The sequence below is a fragment of the Narcine bancroftii genome, unplaced genomic scaffold (genome assembly GCF_036971445.1).
Source record: "Narcine bancroftii isolate sNarBan1 unplaced genomic scaffold, sNarBan1.hap1 Scaffold_309, whole genome shotgun sequence".
NCBI lineage: Eukaryota > Metazoa > Chordata > Chondrichthyes > Torpediniformes > Narcinidae > Narcine > Narcine bancroftii.
This window is the reverse complement of record NW_027212046.1, coordinates 1-20704: the sequence shown is the minus strand read 5'-3', so window position 1 is coordinate 20704 and position 20704 is coordinate 1. Positions and strand designations below refer to the sequence as shown.

At 55.5% G+C, this 20704-nt stretch overlaps 1 protein-coding gene across 1 annotated transcript in view; it reads left to right on the top strand.

The window, feature by feature from the left end:
* The window catches only part of LOC138750948 (protein capicua homolog), a 232400-nt gene extending 211942 nt beyond the window's left edge, over positions 1-20458 (top strand). The window contains 5 exon segments of the mRNA XM_069913053.1: positions 16955-17076; positions 17078-17105; positions 17628-17832; positions 18636-18762; positions 19952-20458. Coding sequence (XP_069769154.1) covers positions 16955-17076; positions 17078-17105; positions 17628-17832; positions 18636-18762; positions 19952-20200 — 731 coding nt within the window. The 3' untranslated portion in view covers positions 20201-20458.
* The last annotated feature ends 246 nt before the right edge of the window (positions 20459-20704 follow it).

Here is a 20704-nt window from a genome sequence, read left to right as displayed (position 1 = left end):
AGTCTCTCTCTCCCCAGTCTCTCTCTCTCCCCAGTCTCTCTCTCCCCCAATCTCTCTCTTCCCAGTCTTTCTCTCGCCTAGTCTCTATCTCTTTCCCAGTTTCTTTCTCTCTCCCAGTCTCACTCTCTACCAATCTCTCTCTCTCCCAACTCTCTCTCCCCGCAGTTTCTCTCTCTCCCCCAGTCTCCCTCTCTCCCCGTCTCCCCTCTCTCCCTAGTCCTCCCTCTCTCCCCCAGTCTCCCTCTCTCCCCCAGTCTCCCTCTCTCCCCCAGTCTCTCTCTCTCCCCCAGTCTCCCTCTCTCCCCCAGTCTCCCTTTCTCCCCCAGTCTCCCTCTCTCCCCGTCTCCCTCTCTCCCCGTCTCCCTCTCTCCCCGTCTCCCTCTCTCCCCGTCTCCCTCTCTCCCCGTCTCCCTCTCTCCCCGTCTCCCTCTCTCCCCGTCTCCCCTCTCTCCCCGTCTCCCTCTCTCCCCCCAGTCTCTCTCTCCCCCCTGTCTCCTTCTCTCCCCCTGTCTCCTTCTCTCCCCAGTCTCCTTCTCTCCCCACCCAGTCTCCTCCTTTCCCCGTCTCCCTCTCTACCCCCAGTCTCCCTCTCTCCCTCCAGTCTCCCTCTCTCCCCCCCCAGACTCTCTCTCCCCGTCTCCCTCTCTCCCCGTCCCCCTCTCTCCCCGTCTCCCTCTCTCCCCCCAGTCTCTCTCTCGCCCTGTCTCCTTCTCTCCCCCAGTCTCCTTCTCTCCCCCCAGTCTCCTCCTCTCCCCGTCTCCCTCTCTACCCCCAGTCTCCCTCTCTCTCTCCTCCAGTCTCCCTCTCTCCCCCCCCAGACTCTCTCTCCCCCCCGTCTCTCTCTCCCCCCGTCTCTCTCTCCCCGTCTCTCTCTCCCCCCCGTCTCTCTCTCCCCCGTCTCTCTCTCTCCAGTCTCTCTCTCCCCCAGTCTCTCTCTCCCCCCAGTCTCTCTCTCTTCCCCAGTCTCTCTCTCCCCAGTCTCTCTCTCTCTCCCCAGTCTCTCTCTCCCCAGTCTCTCTCTCCCCAGTCTCTATCACCCCAGTCTCTCTCTCCTCAGTCTCGCTCTCCCCAGTCACTCTCTCCCCATTTTCTCTCACTCCACTCTCTCTCTCTCCCTTCTCTCTCTCTCTCCCCGTCTCTCTCTCTCCCCGTCTCTCTCTCTCCATCTCTCTCTCTCCCCCAGTCTCTCTCTTGCCCCCCAGTCCTCTCTCCCCAGTCTCTCTCTCTCCCCAGTCTCTTTCTCCCCCTAGTCTCTCTCTCCCCCAGTCTCTCTCTCCCCCCAGTCTCTCTCTCCCCCCCAGTCTCTCTCTTCCCCCAGTCTCTCTCTCCCCCCAGTCTCTCTCTCCCCCCAGTCCCTCTCTCCCCCCAGTCTCTCTCCTCAAGTCTCTCTCTTTCTCCCCCAGTCTCTCCCTCTCTCTCTCCCCCCCAGACTCTCTCTCCCCCAGTCTCTCTCTTCCCAGTCTCTCGCTTGCCTAGTCTCTATCTCTCTCCCAGTTTCTTTCTCTCTCCCAGTCTCACTCTCTACCAATCTCTCTCTCCCAACTCTCTCACCCCCAGTCTCACTCTCTCCCCTGTCTCTCTCTCTCCCCAAATCTCTCTCTCTCCCTCTCCCCAATCTCTCTCCCTCTCCCCAATCTCTCTCCCTCTCCCCAATCTCTCTCTCTTCCAATCTCCCTCTCTTCCAGTCTCTCTCTCTCCCGTTACTCTCTCCCCCATTCTCTCTCTCACCCCCGTCTTTCTCTCTCTCCCAGTCTCTATCTCCCCCCCAGTCTCTCTCTCTCCGCCAGTCTCTCTCTCCCAGTCTCTCTCTCTCTCCCCAGTCTCTCTTTCTCTCATCCCCAATCTCTCTCTCTCCCCCAGTCTCTCTCTACCAGTCTCTCTCTCTCCCCGCAGTCTCTCTCTCCCCAGTCTCTCTCTCCCCCAGTCTCTCTCTCCCCCAGTCTCTCTCTCTCCCCCACTCTCTCTCTCTCCCCCAGTCTCTCTCTCTCCCCCAGTCTCTCTCTCTCCCCAGTCTCTCTCTCTCCCCAGTCTCTCTCTCTCCCCAGTCTCTCTCTCTCCCAGTCTCTCTCTCTCCCCCAGTCTCTCTCTCCTCCCCAGTCTCTCTCTCTCTCCCCAGTCTCTCTCTCTCCCCAGTCTCTCTCTCCCCAGTCTCTCTCTTCCCAGTCTCTCTCTCTCCCCAGTCTCTCTCTCTCTCCCCAGTCTCTCTCTCTCTCCCCAGTCTCTCTCTCTCCCCAGTCTCTCTCTCTCCCCAGTCTCTCTCTCTCCCCAGTCTCCTCTCTCTCCCCAGTCTCTCTCTCTCCCCAGTCTCTCTCTCTCCCCAGTCCTCTCTCTCTCCCAGTCTCTCTCTCTCCCCAGTCTCTCTCTCTCTCCCCAGTCTCTCTCTCTCCCCAGTCTCTCTCTCTCCCCCAGTCTCTCTCTCTCTCCCAGTCTCTCTCTCTCCCCAGTCTCTCTTTCTCCCCAATCTCTCTCTCTCCCCCCGTCTGTCTCTCTCCCCTGTCTCTCTCTCCCCCCCATTCTCTCTCTCTCTCCCCCCATTCTCTCTCTCTCCCCCCATTCTCTCTCTCTCCCCCCATTCTCTCTCTCCCCCCATTCTCTCTCTCCCCCCATTCTCTCTCCCCCCATTCTCTCTCTCCCCCCAGTCTCTCTCTCCCCCAGTCTCTCTCTCCCCCCATTCTCTCTCTCCCCAGTCTCTCTCTCCCCAGTCTCTCTCTCCCCAGTCTCTCTTTCTTCCCAATCTCTCTCTCCCCCTGTCTCTCTTTCTCTCCCTCCCCCAGTCTCTCTCTCCCCTCTCTCTCACTCCCCCGTCTCTCTCTCTCTCCTCCCTGTCTCTCCCTCTCACCCCCATCTCTCTCTTTCCCCCACATTCTCTCTCTCCCTCTCTCCCTCCAGTCTCTCTCTCCCCCCAGTTTTCCTCTCTCTTCCCTGCTCCTTCTCTCTCCCCATCCTCATTCCTTGTTCCCCTCTCTCTCACACCACTTTGCCCTCGCTCACCCTCTTCCCCCTCTCTCTCCATTCCTCACCCAATTTCCCCTCTTTCACCCCCTTATCCCCCTCTCTCTCACACCATTCTCTCTCTTTCTCTCCCTACTCTTCCCATCTCTCTCTCTCTATCTTTCTTTCTCTCCCCTGATTCTCAGGTTTCTCTCCTTGCTGTGATTTTGTTCAACCTTCCTCCACTCCCTCTGTCTCCAGTTTAAGACATGTGGTGCCTGAGGGGATTATTTATTGTGCACCCCCCCTCCCCCCCCCCACAGAGACAACCACAAATGGGTTTTTGCTTTCAGTTTTTGAAAGCCAGCTATCTCATGGGTGCCCTGGGACTGTCAATGAGCTGTTCTCTGCTGCTCTCTTTTTCCAGTGTCCGCACTGAGAGAGAGCTCTGCCCTTTAATTATCCTCTTCCTGTAGGTCCTACAACCATCTCAACGCCCCTCACCCCAAACACACACACACAGACACACATACACACCAGAATGTACAAAACACACACACACACACACACACACACACACACACACACATCAGAATATACAATTCTGTTGAAAAACTGGTCTATTATGTGTAACACCGGGTACAGTACTCTGGTTGGGACGGGTCTGTCACTGTGTAACACCAGGGTACAATACTGGTGGGGATGGGTCTGTCCCTGTATAACACTGGGGTACAGTACTGGTGGGGACGGATCTGTCACTGTGTAACACTGGGGTACAGAACTAGTGGGATGGGTCTGTCCCTGTGTAACACCAAGGTACAGTACTGGTGGGGATGGGTCTGTCCCTGTGTAACAGTGGGGTACGGTACTGGTGGGGACGGATCTCTCACTGTGTAACACCAGGGTACAGTACTGGTGGGACGGGTCTGTCCCTTTGAAAACATCAGGGTACAGTACTCTGGTGGGGTCGGGTCTGTCTCTGTGTAAAAGTGGGGTACAGTACTGGTGGGGACAAGTCTGTCTCTGTGTAAAAGTGGGGGTACAGTACTGGTGGGGACGAGTCTGTCACTGTGTAACACCGCGGTACTGTACTGGTAGGGATGTCTGTCACTGTGTATCACTGGGGTCAGGGGTGAAGGGGTTAACAGTACTCGTGCTTGGGGGGTGAAGGGTTTAACCATGCCTAGGTGGGTGTTGAAGGGGTTAACCATTCCCAGGGTGGGGGTGCTGTTTAACCTTGCTCTGGATCAGGGATAAAGGGGCTAATGGTGCCCGCAGTGAGGGTGAAGGGTTTAACCATGTCCGAGGTCGGGGTTAAATGGTTAATCATGCCTGAGGTGGGGTTTGAATGGGTTAACTGTGCCCGAGTTCAGATGTGAAGGGGTTAACAGTGCCTGTGGTTGGGTCTGAAGGAGATTAACCATTCTGCCTGGGGTGGGGGGGTGGTGGGGTGAAGAGGTTAACTATGTCCAGGGTCAGTGGTGATGGAAGTTAACCGTGCCGCATAGGGTCAGGGGTGAAGGGGTTAACCGTGCTGGTCGGGAATTAATGGTTATTCGGGATCAGGATGAAGGGGTTAACTGTGCCCGAATGAAGAAGTTAACTGTGCCCAGGGTTGGGAGGAAAGGATTTAGCCATGCTGTCTGCAGTCAGAAGTGAAGGGGTTAACTGTGCCTGGGGTCAGGTTGAAGGGGTTAACCATGTCTGGGGTTGATGGGGTTAACTGTGCCTTGGGTCAGGGGTGAAAGGGTTAGCTGTGCCCAGGGGTCAGGGGTGAAGGGGTTAACTGTACCCAGGAAGGGGTTGAAGGGGTTAACTTGTCAGGGGTCTGGGTTAATGGGGTTAAGCATGCCTGGGGTTAGGATTAGGGTGAGGATCCCAGTGTCCCTCCTGCACCCTGTGTATACAAGAAGCTTTGTTGCCCCTGAAACCTCTCCACTGCTGTGCTCAGCCTGGAAATCCCTGATATCTTTTCTCCCCCTCCTAGCCCTCCCTCCACATGCTCAGAGACCATGCCACAAAGCAAAGTTTCCCCCTCTTCCTTCCACCCCTCCCTCCCTAGCCACGATGCAGTGTTGCCCCTCTCCCTCCCATCCCTCCTCCACCAGCCATGATGCAATGTTGCCCCCTCTGCCTCCCACCCCTCCCTCTGTCGGCCACGATGCAGAGCTGCTCCTCTCCTTCCGTTCCCTTTTTTTTAAAAATTTTTTTATTTTTCACACCATAAATCACAATAGCCATGATATACACTTTTTCTTTTCCACACATTTCCTTCCGTTCCCTTGGTGATGGGAGGTGGGAGTGTGGCGGGACCGAGGGCTTTCTCATTCCCTCGTGAGAGAGCGGTGAGTCAGAGACCTGTGGGCTGTTCAGCCTCCGGAATAAAGTGAGTTGTCGTTTCCCGGAGATACAAGTGCTTGGAAGGGCAGCTGCTGTAACTGGAGAGGGAATGATGACAATAGCAGATTCATTGTTGGACACACTGTACAATGTCCACGTGCATCAAAATTCTCCCTGCAGGTGGCACTTTGTGAAAAATATATACAACAATGGTGTTCGTTAAATGAAATTGAAAGAAGCAATGTATAAAAGACAAATATTCACTGTTTCCATCGGCCAGTGAGGAAGGGAAGATTCACAAATAATCCTCATCCCCTGCCCAGAGGAGAGATTGCTCTCCGCAGGGTAATGTCGGGATGTTCCCATCATTTGCGGGGGCTTCAAGGTTCGGCAAAGGCTTGGGACTTCCCTGCAGCATCAGAGGCTGAGGGGGGAACCATGAGGGGCGACGATAAGGTGGATGATTACAATCTTTTGCCCCAGGGTCAGGGAGTCTGAAACTGCAGGGCTTAAGATGAGAAGGGGTGAGATTCAGGCATTGTCTACCTTTTCTCAGCTGTGGCCCCTCCCAGGGCTGTAGCCTACATTGGAGAGGGTTCAAAGGAGGTTTACGTGGATGATTCTGGGAATGAAAGGGTTATCATATGAGGTGTTTTTATTTGTTGGAATTTAGGAGAATGAGGGGGGGATCTCATTGAAAGGCGTGGATAGGGTTGATGTAGAAATGTTGTTCCCCCATGGTGGGAGAGTACAGAACAAGAGGGGACACCAACACACCCACACCAACACACGCACACACCCACACCCACACCCACACACACACACGCCCACACCCACACAGGCGCACACGCGTCTGAGATCACCAGCCAGCTCGAGGAGCTGGGAAATGAGTCGAGAAGGCATCTGGACCAATACTCAAGTGGATGGGGGGGGGGGGTGGGGTGGTTGGAGGAGCTGACGGGAAAAGTGCTGGGTACTGACCGGGCTCACTGGAGGAGGCATCAGGCGTTTGAGCCAGCACCCCTGACTCTCCAAGGGATTTCAGGAGTGTGAGGGTGGGGCTGGGGCAGGACCTGGGCCTGGGAGCTTGTCACAGAGCGACGCAGTGCGGCCTTCGGACTATGGACCCTAGCGGAACACTGAGCTGTAACTGTACACCACAATGTACAGATGCCTCATCCTGTGAGTCAGAGTAATGTCAGCAGCACTGCACAGATCAGTGCAGGCATCTCTGTGTCACAGCAACCCCAGGCACTGACCCACACTGGATGGGCACTGATGTCAGGCTGCAGGGAAGGGATTGAAGTTCTTTACTGTATGACAAGTGGGGACGGGTCTGTCACTGCATAACACTGGGGTGCAGTACTGGTGGGGATGGGTCCAGCACTCTGTCACTTGTTGATGCTGTTTTTGGTTTCGTGTGAGTATGTATGTGAGTGTGTGTGTGCTGCCATTATACAGCTTGTGATTGTTTCATCCCTGAGTACAGTTGAGTTTAGTTTGTTCACCAGTGTTTGAATCAGCTGGTGGTTTACAAAGGGGCCTCGTTGTTTGTCAAATCTATTTTTTGTATCTGTGGCTGTGTCTGGGACAGTGTTAATATCTGTTAGGAAGAAATGCCAGGCCTGTGGTTTTTGAACAAGAGCAGTCTGCCTCTCTCAGTATCCTGGTGTGTCATTGTGTAATACAGGGGTACATGACTAATTCTCAGTAACTGCTGGAAGGGTGTGAATCTGCTTCAGATCACCCGGAGACTGTTGCTCGGCCTGTTCCAGACATAGTTTTGACAGCTGGTTCCGTGAGAAAGAGCAAAAGATGATGAAAAATAGAGCATTTTATGGGGGGGGGGGTGAGGGAGGAGTGTGGAGAGAGTTTGGAAGGGTGATTTGTTGGTGAGATGGAGGAAGGAGTCAAGTAAGAAAAGGTGCAGTTGGAGGGAGGGGGAGACGTGGTTGGTGAGCAGGATCTTTTGTTTGTGAGGGAGAGGGTAGAAAGTCATGGGAGAAAGAGTGGTGTGAGAGGGGCCGTGGAGGGATAGAGGGGACAAAGTAGGGTATGAGTGGGGGAGGGAATGAGAGGAGATGGAGAGCAGGTGGGAGAGAGAGGGTGAGAGGGAAGGAGAGTGTTCATTTAGAGGGGGTTAAAAGGGCGAGAGGGAGGATAGGTGGAAATGGAGAGAGGAAGATTGGCTGTGAGGATAGAGAGAGACGGAGACGGAAGGATGGTTGTGCATGGACAGTCTGGGACAGCTCCTGCGTAGCCTGCGCAGCACAGTGCAGTACAGGAATGAGTCAGCGTTCTCTTCCCCCAATTTGGTCCCAAAATTACACTAATCCCATTCTCCGATACTGGGTGCCCATTACTCCATATCCTCATATGTCACGTTACTGCTTCCACCTTGACTCCTGGGATTTCCATCTCTCCCCCTCCATCTCTCCCGTCCATCTCCTTTCCTCCATCTCTTCTCCTCCATCTCCCCCACCTTCCCTTTCCATCTCCCCACCCCTCCATCTCCCCCACCTTCCTTTCCATCTCCCCACCCCTCCATCTCTCCCCACCCCTCCATCTCTCCCCATCCCTCCATCTCTCCCCCATCCCTCTCCCTATTCCTTTGTATTCCAATGGGTGCGACATTGTGTCCACCTCCTTCAACTATTGAATACCGTTCGTTAATCCTGCCTCCTGATTGGTGCCACCTCCTGTCAAAAACCATCAGCCGGACCAATCGCACGCCCTCTGCTGCTCAAGCCCCGGCGGCGAGTCAGGCACCCGGCCATCTCATTAGCATACTACACTCCGCCCGTCAATCCGCGAGTGGCGTTCGACCAACCGGAGTCCTCTCCCTCTGCGACCGCGGCTGCATGGCACGGGCCAATGGGAGCAGGTACCCAGGATATAACGTCTTTGATTGGCTGGTTGTCAGGAGTAGAGGCGGGAGCTGAAAATGGTTGACGCGAGGGCCCTCTCTGAGCGGCTTCTCACTCTACTGACAGGGAGTGCAGTCCGATGGATGGCATGGCGGGTCAATCCGACCAATGAAAATAAAGCAGGGGCAGGATCTTCTATTGATGAACGTCGGCGAGGGTGGTTGATTGACAGGGGGCGATCTCTCCTATCATTGGGCGGTGGTTTTGATTGGCGGCTGGAGCCGAGCGCCGATTGGTGCCGCGCTGGCATGGAATCCCGCCCTGTCGTAGCCGGGCGGTTCGGGGAGGGTGGGAATGGCGGCGGCAGAGAGAGAGCGAAAGGTGGCGGCGACGGGCCGAGCATGGAGCCGGGCGACGCAAGGTGCGAAGCGGCGCGGGGAGGAGAACCGGGAGTCGAGGGAGGAGGAGGAGGGGGGGGACACACCGAGAGTCAAGGGAGGAAGGGGGGGGGACACACCGGGAGTCGAGGGAGGAGGGGGGGGACACACCGGGAGTCGAGGGAGGAGGGGGGGGACACACCGGGAGTCGAGGGAGGAGGGGGGGGGGACACACCGGGAGTCGAGGGAGGATGGGGGGACACACCAGGAGTCGAGGGAGGAGGGGGGGGACACACCGGGAGTCGAGGGAGGAGGGGGGGGACACACCGGGAGTCGAGGGAGGAGGGGTGGGACACACCGGGAGTCGAGGGAGGAGGGGGGGGACACACCGGGAGTCGAGGGCGGGGGGGGCGAGAGAGAGATACCGGGAGTCGAGGGGGAGGGAGAGAGATACCGGGAGTCGAGGGAGGGGGGGGAGAGAGATATCGGGAGTCGAGGGAGGGGGGGCGAGAGAGAGAGATACCGGGAGTCGAGGGAGGGGGAGAACACACCGGGAGTCGAGGGAGGAGGGTGGGAGAGGTACACCGGGAGTCGAGGGCGGGGGGGGGCAAGAGAGAGATACCGGGAGTCGAGGGAGGGGGGAGAACACACCGGGAGTCGAGGGAGTGGAGGGGAACACACCGGGAGTCGAGGGAGGGGGGGAGAACACACCGGGAGTCGAGAGAGGGGGGGGGGGGGAGAACACACCGGGAGTCGAGGGAGGGGGGTGGGAGAAATACCGGGAGTCGGGGGGGGGGGAGAGAGATACCGGGAGTCGAGGGAGGGGGGGGGAGAGAGATACTGGGAGTCGAGGAAGGGGGGGAGAACACACTGGGAGTCGAGGGAGGGGGGAAGAACACACCAGGGATCGAGGGAGAGAGATACCGGGAGTCGAGGGAGGGGGGGTAGAGATATACCGGGAGTCGAGGAAGGCGGGGGGAGAGAGATACCAGGAGTCGTTGGGGGTGGAGAAAGAGAGAGATACCGGGAGTCGTGGGGGGGGGTGGGAGAGAGAGATACCGGGAGTCGTGGAGTTGGGGTAGAGAGATACCGGGAGTCGAAGGAGGGTGGGAGAGAATACCGGGAGTTGAGGAAGTGGGGGGAGAGAGATACCAGGATTCGTGGGGGGTGGAGGAAGAGAGAGATACCGGGAGTTGTTGGGGGGGAGAGAGAGATACCGGGAGTCGTGGAGTTGGGGTAGAGAGATACCGGGAGTCAAGGGAGGGTGGGAGAGAGATACCGGGAGTCGAGGGGGGTGGGAGAGATACTGGGAGTTGGGGAGGGGGGAAATGGAACACCGGCATTAGAGGGGGGGGGTGGGAACACCGGGAGTAGAGGAGGGGGGAATACTGAGTGTAGAGGGGGGATCTCTGGGAGTAGAGGGGGGGACACTGCGTGGGGGAGGAGGGGGAACCGGGAGGGTGAACACTGTGTGCAAAGGAGGAACCCTGGGGGTTGATGGGCCAACACATGGAATTGAGGTATAGGGAATTGGAAAGTGGGGGAAACATCAGGAGAACAGACACTGGGCACTAGGAGTATAAATGCAGAGTACAGGGGGAGCATGGGGATTAGAGGGAGCAACACCGGAGTATAGGCAGGGGGGTATATGGGTGACTGAGTGGTTGAAGAGACAGAAGGGTAATGGAGAGGGCAGGTGCAGTTGGGGAGAGAGGTTGGAGCACCGTCAGCACCATGGGAGAGTGCAGGGTCACAATGGGCCTCCAGGCAGGGAGGGAGTGTAAGGTACGTGGGAAAGGAGCTGATCTGGGTAGGAATCATGGGGCCGTCGAGAGAACTAATTCCTGGAAGCTGGGCAGTGGGAATGATGAACGGGTGATAGGAGGACAAGGGAGGTGGGAAACAGGAGGCAAGCTGCGAGGCAATTGGGTACACAGTCACCTGTGGGTTACAAATGAGGGGCTGTAGGCCCTCCCTGCAGGAGGGGAGAGGCCATGGAGAGGGGAAAGAGAGCGAGCAGGCCACAGAGAGTGGGTGGGGTGTGGATAGAAGCATCCTCTCTCTCTCTTCCCCCCCCCCACTGACCACACTGGCTGCCTGAACCCCAGCCCTCAATGAGCAGCTCCCTCGCCCTCCTGCAGTCACCCGAGCCCAGCCTTGCTCTCGCCTCCCCGGTAGGTGGGCTCTGACAGAGGGAACCGTTCCAGGAGAGCTCCCATGTCCGCATGTGGAGCCTCAACAGCTGAGAGCAAGCGCTTTGTTTGAATCCTCTCTCTCTCTCTCTCTCTTTTTGCCTCCTTTCTTTCCCCCCCCCCCTCAAGAATTGGCCGGAGGTATGCCCTAACACCCGAAGGGAGTGTGCATTCAGGTCACCCCTGCAAAGCCAAGAGTTTGCGTGCGGGATTTTCCACACTTTGGATTTATCTGGACGTTTATTGTGAACGCACACAGTCTACAAACGCAGCGGGAAGGACCACACAGCTTTGAACAAACGACATGCTCTTGTTCGTATTTTTCTAAAAACAAACTTTATTTGGCATCGTCGGGACCAGGTTGGACTCTCTCCATCCGGAGAAGGGGCATGGTTCCCACTGGACCTTGGGACACTGGGAGACTGGTGGATTCCGATTCCTCCTGGCGGCCGAGGAATTTGAACAGCAAGAGATGCACACTTCACCTCTCCCTCAGCAACACAGCAGCCTGAGCATGTTTGGTCAGTAAAAGGGTTGCTCTCCGGCCTGCGGGCAAGTCTCCTCCTGTCCTAGCCATGCACTGTGGTCCAGTAAGGCGTCCCACTCTCGCTAGTTTGCATGGAGTCCTGCCTTGTGTGATCTTCTTAGTCTCCTCCCCACATCTCTGCCCTCACCTCCTCAACAAACATCCACTGCCCCTTCCAACACCACCCTCCCCCTCTTTATTTCCCCACTTCCCTCCCCCTCCCCACCTCCTCCTCCCTCGCCTCCCCCCTCTTCCTCGCCACTGCCCCTCCTCTAGCCCCTCCTGCCCCCCTCCTTTGTGCACACCTCACTCACAACCCTCTCCCACACCTCCACACTCCTCTTGTCAAAACCAGCGGAAGGTGAAGGAGGCTCTAGCCTGGCCCCCTGAGCTTGTGAGACCCCCGTACTGTACTTTGGTGTGACGGGGAGGGTGAAGGGCTGGTGAATTCGGCAGCAGGGAGCTTCTTGTCAGCGCTTAGTGCCCGTGATCTGAGTCGAGGTCGCAGGGTCCGCCTATGATTGCTTGTCGAGGGGAAGTGTGTCTCTGTAATTAGCCTGTCGAGCAACCGGGCTGTCTCTGTAATTAGTGCGCCACTAATTAGTGGGTCCGTGAGAGCTCAGGGCAGTATGTAATTATGTGTGGATTCATAACCACGCCTGTTTGAAGAGAGCCACAGGAGGGCGGAGGCTTCCATGGCCTGACCTGGTGGAGTCTGTGACCGAGGACACTGAGGCGATTAATGGCCCTTGTCGCCTTCACGTCCACTGTCACATGACCCCCTCATTCTCTCCCCCCCACAACACCCTGACCTCAGTGACATGGCATAGTGGGTAGGCATGCTGCCTTATGGCTCCGGAACCTGGGTTTGATCCCAACCGCCTCCTCTGTGTGTGTGTGAGAGAGATGGAGAGTATGAGAGAGAGGTGGAGATTGAGAGGGAGGGAGTGTGAGAGGAGAGAGTGTGAGACAGGCGAGTGTATTTGAGGGAGAGTAAGCATGAGAGATAGAGTGTGAGGAGAGAACCAGAGAAAAGGATGGGTGACAGGAGTGTGGGTGTATGAGGAGGGGAGCGAGCAAGTGAGAGGGAGGAGAACGAGCGAGTGAGAGGGAGGGGAGTGAGTTTGTGTGGGAGGAGAAGAGAGCAAGTGTGTGAGAGAGGGTAATGTGAGCTGGGTTGAGGCTGTTATGCAGGGCGCCGGCTGGGGCTGCTGGTGTTATAGACTCATGTACACTGCTGACCAGCTATCCATCCATTTGCTTGCTCTCTGAGTCATTGGCTCTACCTCCAGACAGACACCATACTATTACAGCACCAGTGGCCCAGGTTTGAATCCACTGCTGTCTGTAAGAAGTTTGTATAATCTCCCCTTTTCCGATGTCCTCCCATGTTCAGATGGTGACGTGGGCTGGAAGGGCCCGTTACAGCGCTGATTCTCTAAAATTAAAAAAGATTTAAAAACCCCATCATACCCTGTGTGTGGAAAACTCACACCCCCTTCTCTCTCACCTGAAACCTGTGCCTTCAACAAAATATCAATAAGCCTGAAGAAGGATAGAGAAGATTTACTAGGATGTTGGATGGAACTGGGCTACAGGGAAAGGTTAAATAGGTCAGGACTTTATATTCCCTGGAGTGTAGATTTGATAAAAGGTATTTAAAATTATGAGGGGGTAGGTAGGTTTATTCCACTGAGGGTGGGTGAGATACAAACCAGAGGACATGGGTTAAGGGTGAAAGGGGGAAACTTTAGGGGAACTTCTTCACACAGAGAGGGGTGGGAGTGTGGAACAAGCTGAAGTGGTGAATGTGGGCTCAATTTTAACATTGAAGAAAAATTTGGACAGGTACATGGATGGGAGGGGGATGGAGGGCTACAGACTGGGTGAAGGTAAGTGGGACGAGGAAGAATTATAGTTCGGCACAGATTAGAAGGGCCTGTTTCTCTGCTGTCATGTTCTATCAAAGATGTGTTGTACATGGGTGTAAGGGGAAATGTTTGAGGGGGGGGGGGACTTCTTTCTACAGAGAGTGGTGGGAATGTGGAACGAGCTACTAGCTGAAGAGGTGAATGCAGGGTCAATTTTGACATTTCAGAAACATTTGGACGGGTCCATATATGGGAGAAGTATGAAGGGTTATGGACTGGATGCAGGTCAATGGGACTGTGCAGAATAGTTCAGCGCAGATGAGAAGGGCCCATTTTCTATGTGGTAGTGTTCAGTGGTTCTAAAGTTGGAGAATCCCCTGTGCTGTGGGACAAGACTCCACATTCCCTGTTTGGTTTGAGGAACCTCTCCATCTGAATTCTAGCAAGCCTTGTATCTCCAGGCCACCTGCTGATGTCTCTCTTCTCTGCCACATCCTTCCTGTCCATGCGCAGACAAGGCTAGAAATGGCTGACCAAGTGATTGGAGAGGGCAAAGCACCCGCCCCTCTGATTTGTAGTAACGGCACAGGAGTTCCCATTGCCTTTTCCCCTCCCTAACTCTGCCCACCTCCACTCAGGGGGCTGTCAGAGAGGAACCAGCACTGAGTTTTGACGGAGGGGTTGGAATGTGAAGCAGAAAGGACAACGGTTGTGGTTTGTTTTGGTTGCCCAGCTGTAGGCAGGAAGTCACCGCGGTTGAAAGAGGTGGGGAAAATTCACTGGGACCTTCCCGGGAGTGGAGGAGGGCAAGAGAGATTGAGACGGTGCAGAGGGAGCTTCACTCTGTGTCTGACACTGGGCATGTGTGATGGGATGGCGTGGAGGGAGCTTCACTCTGTCTGACCCCAGGAGTGTGTGATGGGATGGTGTGAAGGGTTTCACTCTGTGTCTGACCTCGGGAATGTGTGATAGTGCGGAAGGAGCTTCACTCTGTGTCTGACCCTGGGAGTGTGTGATGGGATGGTGTGAAGGGTTTCACTCTGTGTCTGACCCCGAGAGTGTGTGATGGGACAGTGCGGAGGGAGCTTCACTCTGTGACTCTGGGAGTGTGTGATGGGACAGTGTGGAGGGAGCTTCACTCTGTGTCTGACCCTGGGAGTGTGTGATGGGAAGGTGCATAGGGAGCTTGACTCTGTGTCCTGAGGTGGGTGAAGCCCTCTCCACTCCCCACTCTCTGCCTGACTGGAAGCCCACATCTTACTCAGCTCCGTTTTCCTGACAGGGCCTCCCTTTGTCCCGGAGAGCTTTCCTTTTCCTTGTGTGAAGGTCGGCACTCTCCTGCCTCTCTACTCTTGCCACTGTTGTTGCTGTATCCAGGCCTCCCTTTGCACGCATTTCCTTCACATCTGGAACCAGCACACAGGCAGTTGCATAACCTGAACGTCCCACTTTGGGAGGGGGGCCAGCAGCAGAAGCTCTGGAGGGGTGAGGAGGAGGGAACTCCGTGCTGTGGGAGAGTGTGAGGGAGTTCCCGCTGTGGGAGGAAGCTCCGCACTGTTGTGGGGGAGCTCTTCGCTATGAGAGGGGTGATGAGGGAGTTCTGCAATATGAGAGGTGTAGTGAAGGAGCTCTGCATTATGGGAGGGGTGATGAAGAGGGAGGGCTGATGAGGAGGGAGTGCCGTGGGAGGGGTGGTGAGGAAAGAGTGCCATGGGAGGGGCAGTGTAGAGGGAGGGGTGGTGAGGAAGGAGTGCTGTGGGAGGGGCAGTGTGGAGGGAGGGGTGGTGAGGAAATGGGGGTAGTGAGGAGGGTGCCGTGGGAGGGATGGCGAGGAGGGAGTGCTATGGGAGGGGTGGTGAGGGTGACATGGGAGGGACGGTGTGGAGGGAGAGCCGTTGGAGGGGCGGCAAGGAGGGAGGTCGGTGAGGAGGAAGTTCCATGGGAATGGTGGTGAGGAGGGAGGGGCAACGAGGAGGGAGTTCGATGGGAGGGGTGGTGTGGAGGGAGGTGCGGCAAGGAGGGAGTGCCGTGGGAGGGGCGTACTTGCGAGGTTTTGAATAAGTTGATTGTGCGTACAGAGAAGTTTTAGTTTGTGTCTTGACAAGTCAACTTGCACTGCAAATGTTTGTTTATTACTAATTGACTGTAAACAACCAGACGATACATTGTTTCTCTGAGCCATGGTGACCGCATGCATACACATATACCCACAATACTCATCACATAATAATCACAAATACAAAAAGATATATCATAAAATAAATATTCTGGGATGATTTACTTGGTTACAGGACACCAGTTATCAATATCATAGCCTGTGGGGGGAAGGAGTTCCTGATTTTGATGCTCCTGATGGCGGTGGGTCAAAGACATTGAGCGCTGGATGGAAAGGGTCCTCGATCATTCTCTGAGCCCTGTTTAAGCAACACTCCTGGTAAATGGGGTCAACAGAGGAAAGGGGGGACACCCCAGTGGTCTTCTCGGCCGTTTTGCCAACCCTCTGTATTGACTTCCGGTCCGATGCTTTGCAGCTCGCGTCCCACACGATGAAGCAGCCGGACAGAACACTCAATTGTGCTCCTGTGAAACGTTGTCGAGATGGGGGCCGGTAGCCCTGCCCCCCTCACCCTTCTGAGGAAGTGTAGGCGCTGCTGCACCTTCCTGACTAATGAGGAGGTGTTGTGGGTCCAGGATAGGTTGTCCATTATCTGCACACCAAGGAACTTGGTGCTCTCCACAACGGAGCTGTTTGTGTGTAGAAGAGATGGGGCTAGTAGCTTCCAAAACATTGTGTTGTACTGAAACATAATGGGATGCTGGTCTTCATTAGTCGGGGGATTGAGTTCAGGAGACACAAGGTCATGTTGCAGCTCTCTAAAACTCTGGTGAGACCGCACTTGGGATATTGTGTTCAGTTCTGGTCACCTCCACAGGAAGGATGTGGAAGCGATAGGGAGGGAGCAGAGGAGATTTACCAGGATGTTGCCTGGATTGGGAAATGTCTTGTGAGGCAAGGTTAGTTGAACTGGGGCTTTTTGGAGCGAAGAAGGAAGAGAGGAAACTTGATGGAGGTCGAAAAAATTCTGAGAGGCATAGATAGGGTGGACAGGCAGAACCTGTTCCCCAGGGCAGGAATAGCAAACACCAGAAGATGTGTACAAGGTAAAGGGAAGGAAGTTTAGGGGAGATGTCAGGGGTAAGTAATGGGTGCTTGGAATGCCTTGCCAGGGATGGTGGTGGAGCCTAGAACATTGGGGCCATTTAAGAGAACCTTAGGCACATGGATGATAGAGGGTTATGATGTTGAGAGGTGTTAGTTGGTAGCCACAACATTGTGGGCCAAAGGGCTGTGTTGTAGTGTTCCATGAAACAAGTCCAGGGGAGTTAAACAGTGCATAGGGCACCATCTTTTACAAATGTTTGTGTCTATGGGGAATGCAGGGAGCTTAGTTGGGAGAAGTGATTTACAAGATGGATAAGGTGGACAATGTCTCCCTGGGGATGGGCTGGGTGTCTGGAACTCAGGGGAGAGAGTTAAACGGGGCCTAAGGGGCAATGTTCTGTCTCAGAGGGCAGTCGGTCTGTGGGAGAGGGGAGGTGGGATCCACACTGGGGGGGAGGGGGTGGTGGGAATGGAATCTCTCACTCTGGGGGAGGGGATAGGATCTCCCACAGCGGGGGGCGCGGGGATGGGATCTCCCACAGCGGGGGCGCGGGGATGGGATCTCCCACAGCGGGGGCGCGGGGATGGGATCTCCCACAGCGGGGGCGCGGGGATGGGATCTCCCACAGCGGGGGAGGGGATGGGATCTCCCACACCTTATCCTGTGTTTTCCCTCTCACCTGACAGTGTGGACCAACGTGGAGCCACGCTCCGTACCCGTATTCCCCTGGCATTCCCTAGTGCCATTCCTGGCACCCAGCCAACCAGACTGTACCATCCAGCCCACTGAAGCCCAGCAGCCAACCTGCCCCCAGTGGATCCTCCAATCAGGTCAAAGGTAAAGCCAATGGCTGGGTTAGGCACGCCTGCCAAACGAGCGAGAGGCTGGTGAGGGGTAGGGCGAGTGGTGCGTGGACTCCCAAGGATGACAAACGGGTGAGGAGGATGATGGGTGGGTGGCCGTTGCTGGGATAACAGATGGTAGGGGTGACGAGGGGTTGGAGGGCTATTGCGGGGATGATGGGCGGGTGGTGAGGTCAAAAAGTGGGGTGACTTTCACAGAGAGGTCGGGCAGGTGGGGAGGGCAAGGGGTAGGGGGACTCGCAGGTATGGATGGGTGGGTAGGCACGGTGAAGGGTGGGGGGACTCTCGAGGGAGGAACAGGTGGGGAGAGGCAGGGTGGAGAGTCTGTCACCGGGATAGTGGGGGTGGGGGGGTAAGGGAGAACATCCTCCCTGGTGGTGCACAGGGGTGGAGGCGAAGGACGGGATTGGGGGGCCAGATGGAACTGAAGGGGAAGAGGAAACACCTCTCTCCGCCCCTCACCATTCTTGCCCCGCTCTCCCTCTTGCCCCAGCAGAGCCTCTGCAGCCGTCGCAGCAGGCATGCCAGCCCTCAGAGACTCCCCGGCACCCAGAGAGAAGGGAGGAGGAGGAGGAGGAGGCAGGTGTGGCAGGGAGTATCCCAGCCAGGGTCTCAGGTGAAGTCTCTGCACCCAGTGATGAGATGAGCCAGCTTCTGGACCAGAAGGTGGACAGTGAGACGGAGAGCGATCACGACGATACGTGAGTAAACAGGGACCCCCAACCCACTCTGGTGTGGAATTCAGGGCAAGGAGGGAGGGAAACCAATCAGCGATGCTGGATACCCTTCAGATCCCCCCCCCCCCCCAAATTGGCCTACCCCCATGTCGCATTTACATTCGCCTCCCCTCACCCTCTCCCACCCCATCCTCACTGCTCTCTTCTCCCTGAAAGCTCTGTCCCCAGAACCCAGTCCATGCTGAACCATTTTTTTTTAACCTAGTCCCACTGACCTGCACCTAGTCCACATCCCTCCAAACCTCTCCCATCCACGTATCTGTCCAAATTCCTCTTAAATGTTAAAAATGGGCCTGCATTCACTACTTCAGCTGGCAGCTCGTTCCACACTCCCACCATTCTCTGTGTGAACAAGTTCCCCCTCACGTTCCCCCCTAAACTTCTCCCCTTTCATACTTAACCCATGTCCTCTGGTTTGTAACTCACCCACCTTCAGTAGGAAAAGCCAACCTACATTTATCCCCCTCATAATTTTAAATACCTCGATCAAATCTCCCCTCATTCTTCTACGCTCCAGGGAATAAAGTCTGAACCTGTTTAACCTTTCCCTGTAACCCAGTTCCTGAAGTCCGGACAACATCCTAGTAAATCTCTGTACTCTTTCTATCTTATTGATATCTTTCCTGTAGATCGGTGACCAAAACTGCACACAATACTTCCTTCCCCTCCTGCTGGACCCAGCAGTAACCATTGCTCCCTTTCCCCTTCTCCCTCCCCCTCCCCCTGGACTTGACAGTAACTACCTTCCCTCACTCTCCCACCACCAGGTTCCTGCCAACCTCCAGCCTGGATACCGTTTGCCTGCAGCCCGAGAAACGCAGGACCAAGTCTCTCAGCGCACTCCCTAAGGAGCGGGACTCATCGTCTGAGAAGGAAGGTCGTAGCCCACACAAGGTGGGCGCAGGAGAGCGGGTGGAGGTGAAGGGGTATCCAGCATCGCTGAGGACCCCTTGTTCATGGCTCTGTCTCACTGTCAGCTACAGTGATGGATAGAGCATGAACTGCTGCCCCCTGGGTGTCTGGAGCATAGAACCAGACAACATTACAGAACAGAAAACAGGCCTTTCTGCTCTGGGCTAAACTGTTATTCTGCCTCATCCCACTGACCTGCACCCAGTTCATAGCCCTCCACACCTCTCCCATCTATGTTCTTGTCCAAATTCTTCTTGAATATTAAAATTGAGCCTGTGTTTAGCTGGCTGTTCATTGCACACTTCCACCACTCTCTGTGTGAAGAAGTTCCCCCTCATGTTCCCCCTAAACCTTTCACCTTTAACCCATGTCCTCTGGTTTGTATCTCACCTACCCTCAGTGGGAAAAGCCAACCTACATTTACTATGTCTCTCCCCTCATCATTTTAAATGCCTCCATTGAATCTCCCCTCGTTCTTCTACACTTTAGGGAATAAAGTCCTGACCTATTTATTTAACCTTTCCCTGTAACTCGGTCCCTGAAGTCCGGGCAACATCCTAGTCAATCTTCTCTGCACTCTTTCTGTCTTATTGAGATCTTTCCTATAGTTCTGTGACCAAAACTGCACAGAATGCTCCAAATTTGGCTTCACCAATGACTTTTACAACTTTACCATAACATCCCAACTCCTGGTCTCAGTACTTTGATTTATGAAGGCCAAGATAACAAAAACTCTCTTTGTGATGCCACTTACAGAGAATCATGTATCTATGTTCCCAGATCCCTCAGTTCTACTGCACACCTCATACACTGGTGCAACCTGGGCATCCATTACATGCACTGGTACAACTTGGGAGTCCAACACATGCACAAGTGTGATTCCAGGCAGCCGACGTAGGCACCATCACAGCTTGGGCGTCTGTGACATGAGTGCAACGCGCAGGCTGCAGGCGGTGTTGAAGGCAGTGTTTCAGACCTGGATGGCTGGCGCATGCTCTTGTGCTTTCACAGGTGTTGATGCAGGGCTTTGACCTTGATAAGAGAACACAGAGTGAGGCAGGAGCGTGAGGGTGGGGAATAGGCCGGGTGCAATTCCCTCTCCTCGGCCCGCATGCCGTGGGGACGGGTGGGAAACTGGCCACTCGCTCTGACCCATGACCATTCCCTGCAGCGGGAGAAGGACCACATCCGGCGACCAATGAATGCCTTCATGATCTTCAGCAAGCGGCACCGTGCGCTGGTTCACCAACGGCACCCAAACCAGGACAACAGGACTGTCAGTAAGATCCTGGGCGAATGGTGGTACGCCCTGGGGCACAATGAGAAGCAGAAATACCACGACCTCGCCTTCCAGGTAGGAGTGTGTGATGGGACGGTGCAGAGGGAGCTTCACTCTGTGTCTGACCCTGGGAGTGTGTGATGGGACGGTGCGGAGGGAGCTTCACTCTATGTCTGACTTCGGGAGTGAGTGAAGGGACAGTGCGGAGGGAGCTTCACTCTGTGTCTGTCTCTGGGAGTGTGTGATAGGACGGTGTGGAGGGAGCATCACTCTGTGTCTGTCTTTGGGAGTGTGTGATGGGATGGTGTGGAGGAAGCTTCACTCTATGTCTGTCTCTGGGAGTGTGTGATGGGACGGTGGAGAGAGAGCTTCACTCTATGTCTGACTTTGGGAGTGAGTGATGGGACAGTGTGGGGGGAGGGAGGGAGGGCGTGGGTGGTGGGACGGTGCGGATGGAGGGATTGTGAGGGGGCGGTGCAGAGGGTGGAAGCGAATAGGGGGTGGTGCGGAGGGAAGGAGTGAATAGGGGATGGTGCGGAGGGGAGGAGTGAATAGGGGAGGAGTGTGTAGGGGAGGAGTGAATAGGGGATGGTGTGGAGGGGAGGAGTGAATAGGGGATGATGCGGAGGGGAGGAGTGAATAGGA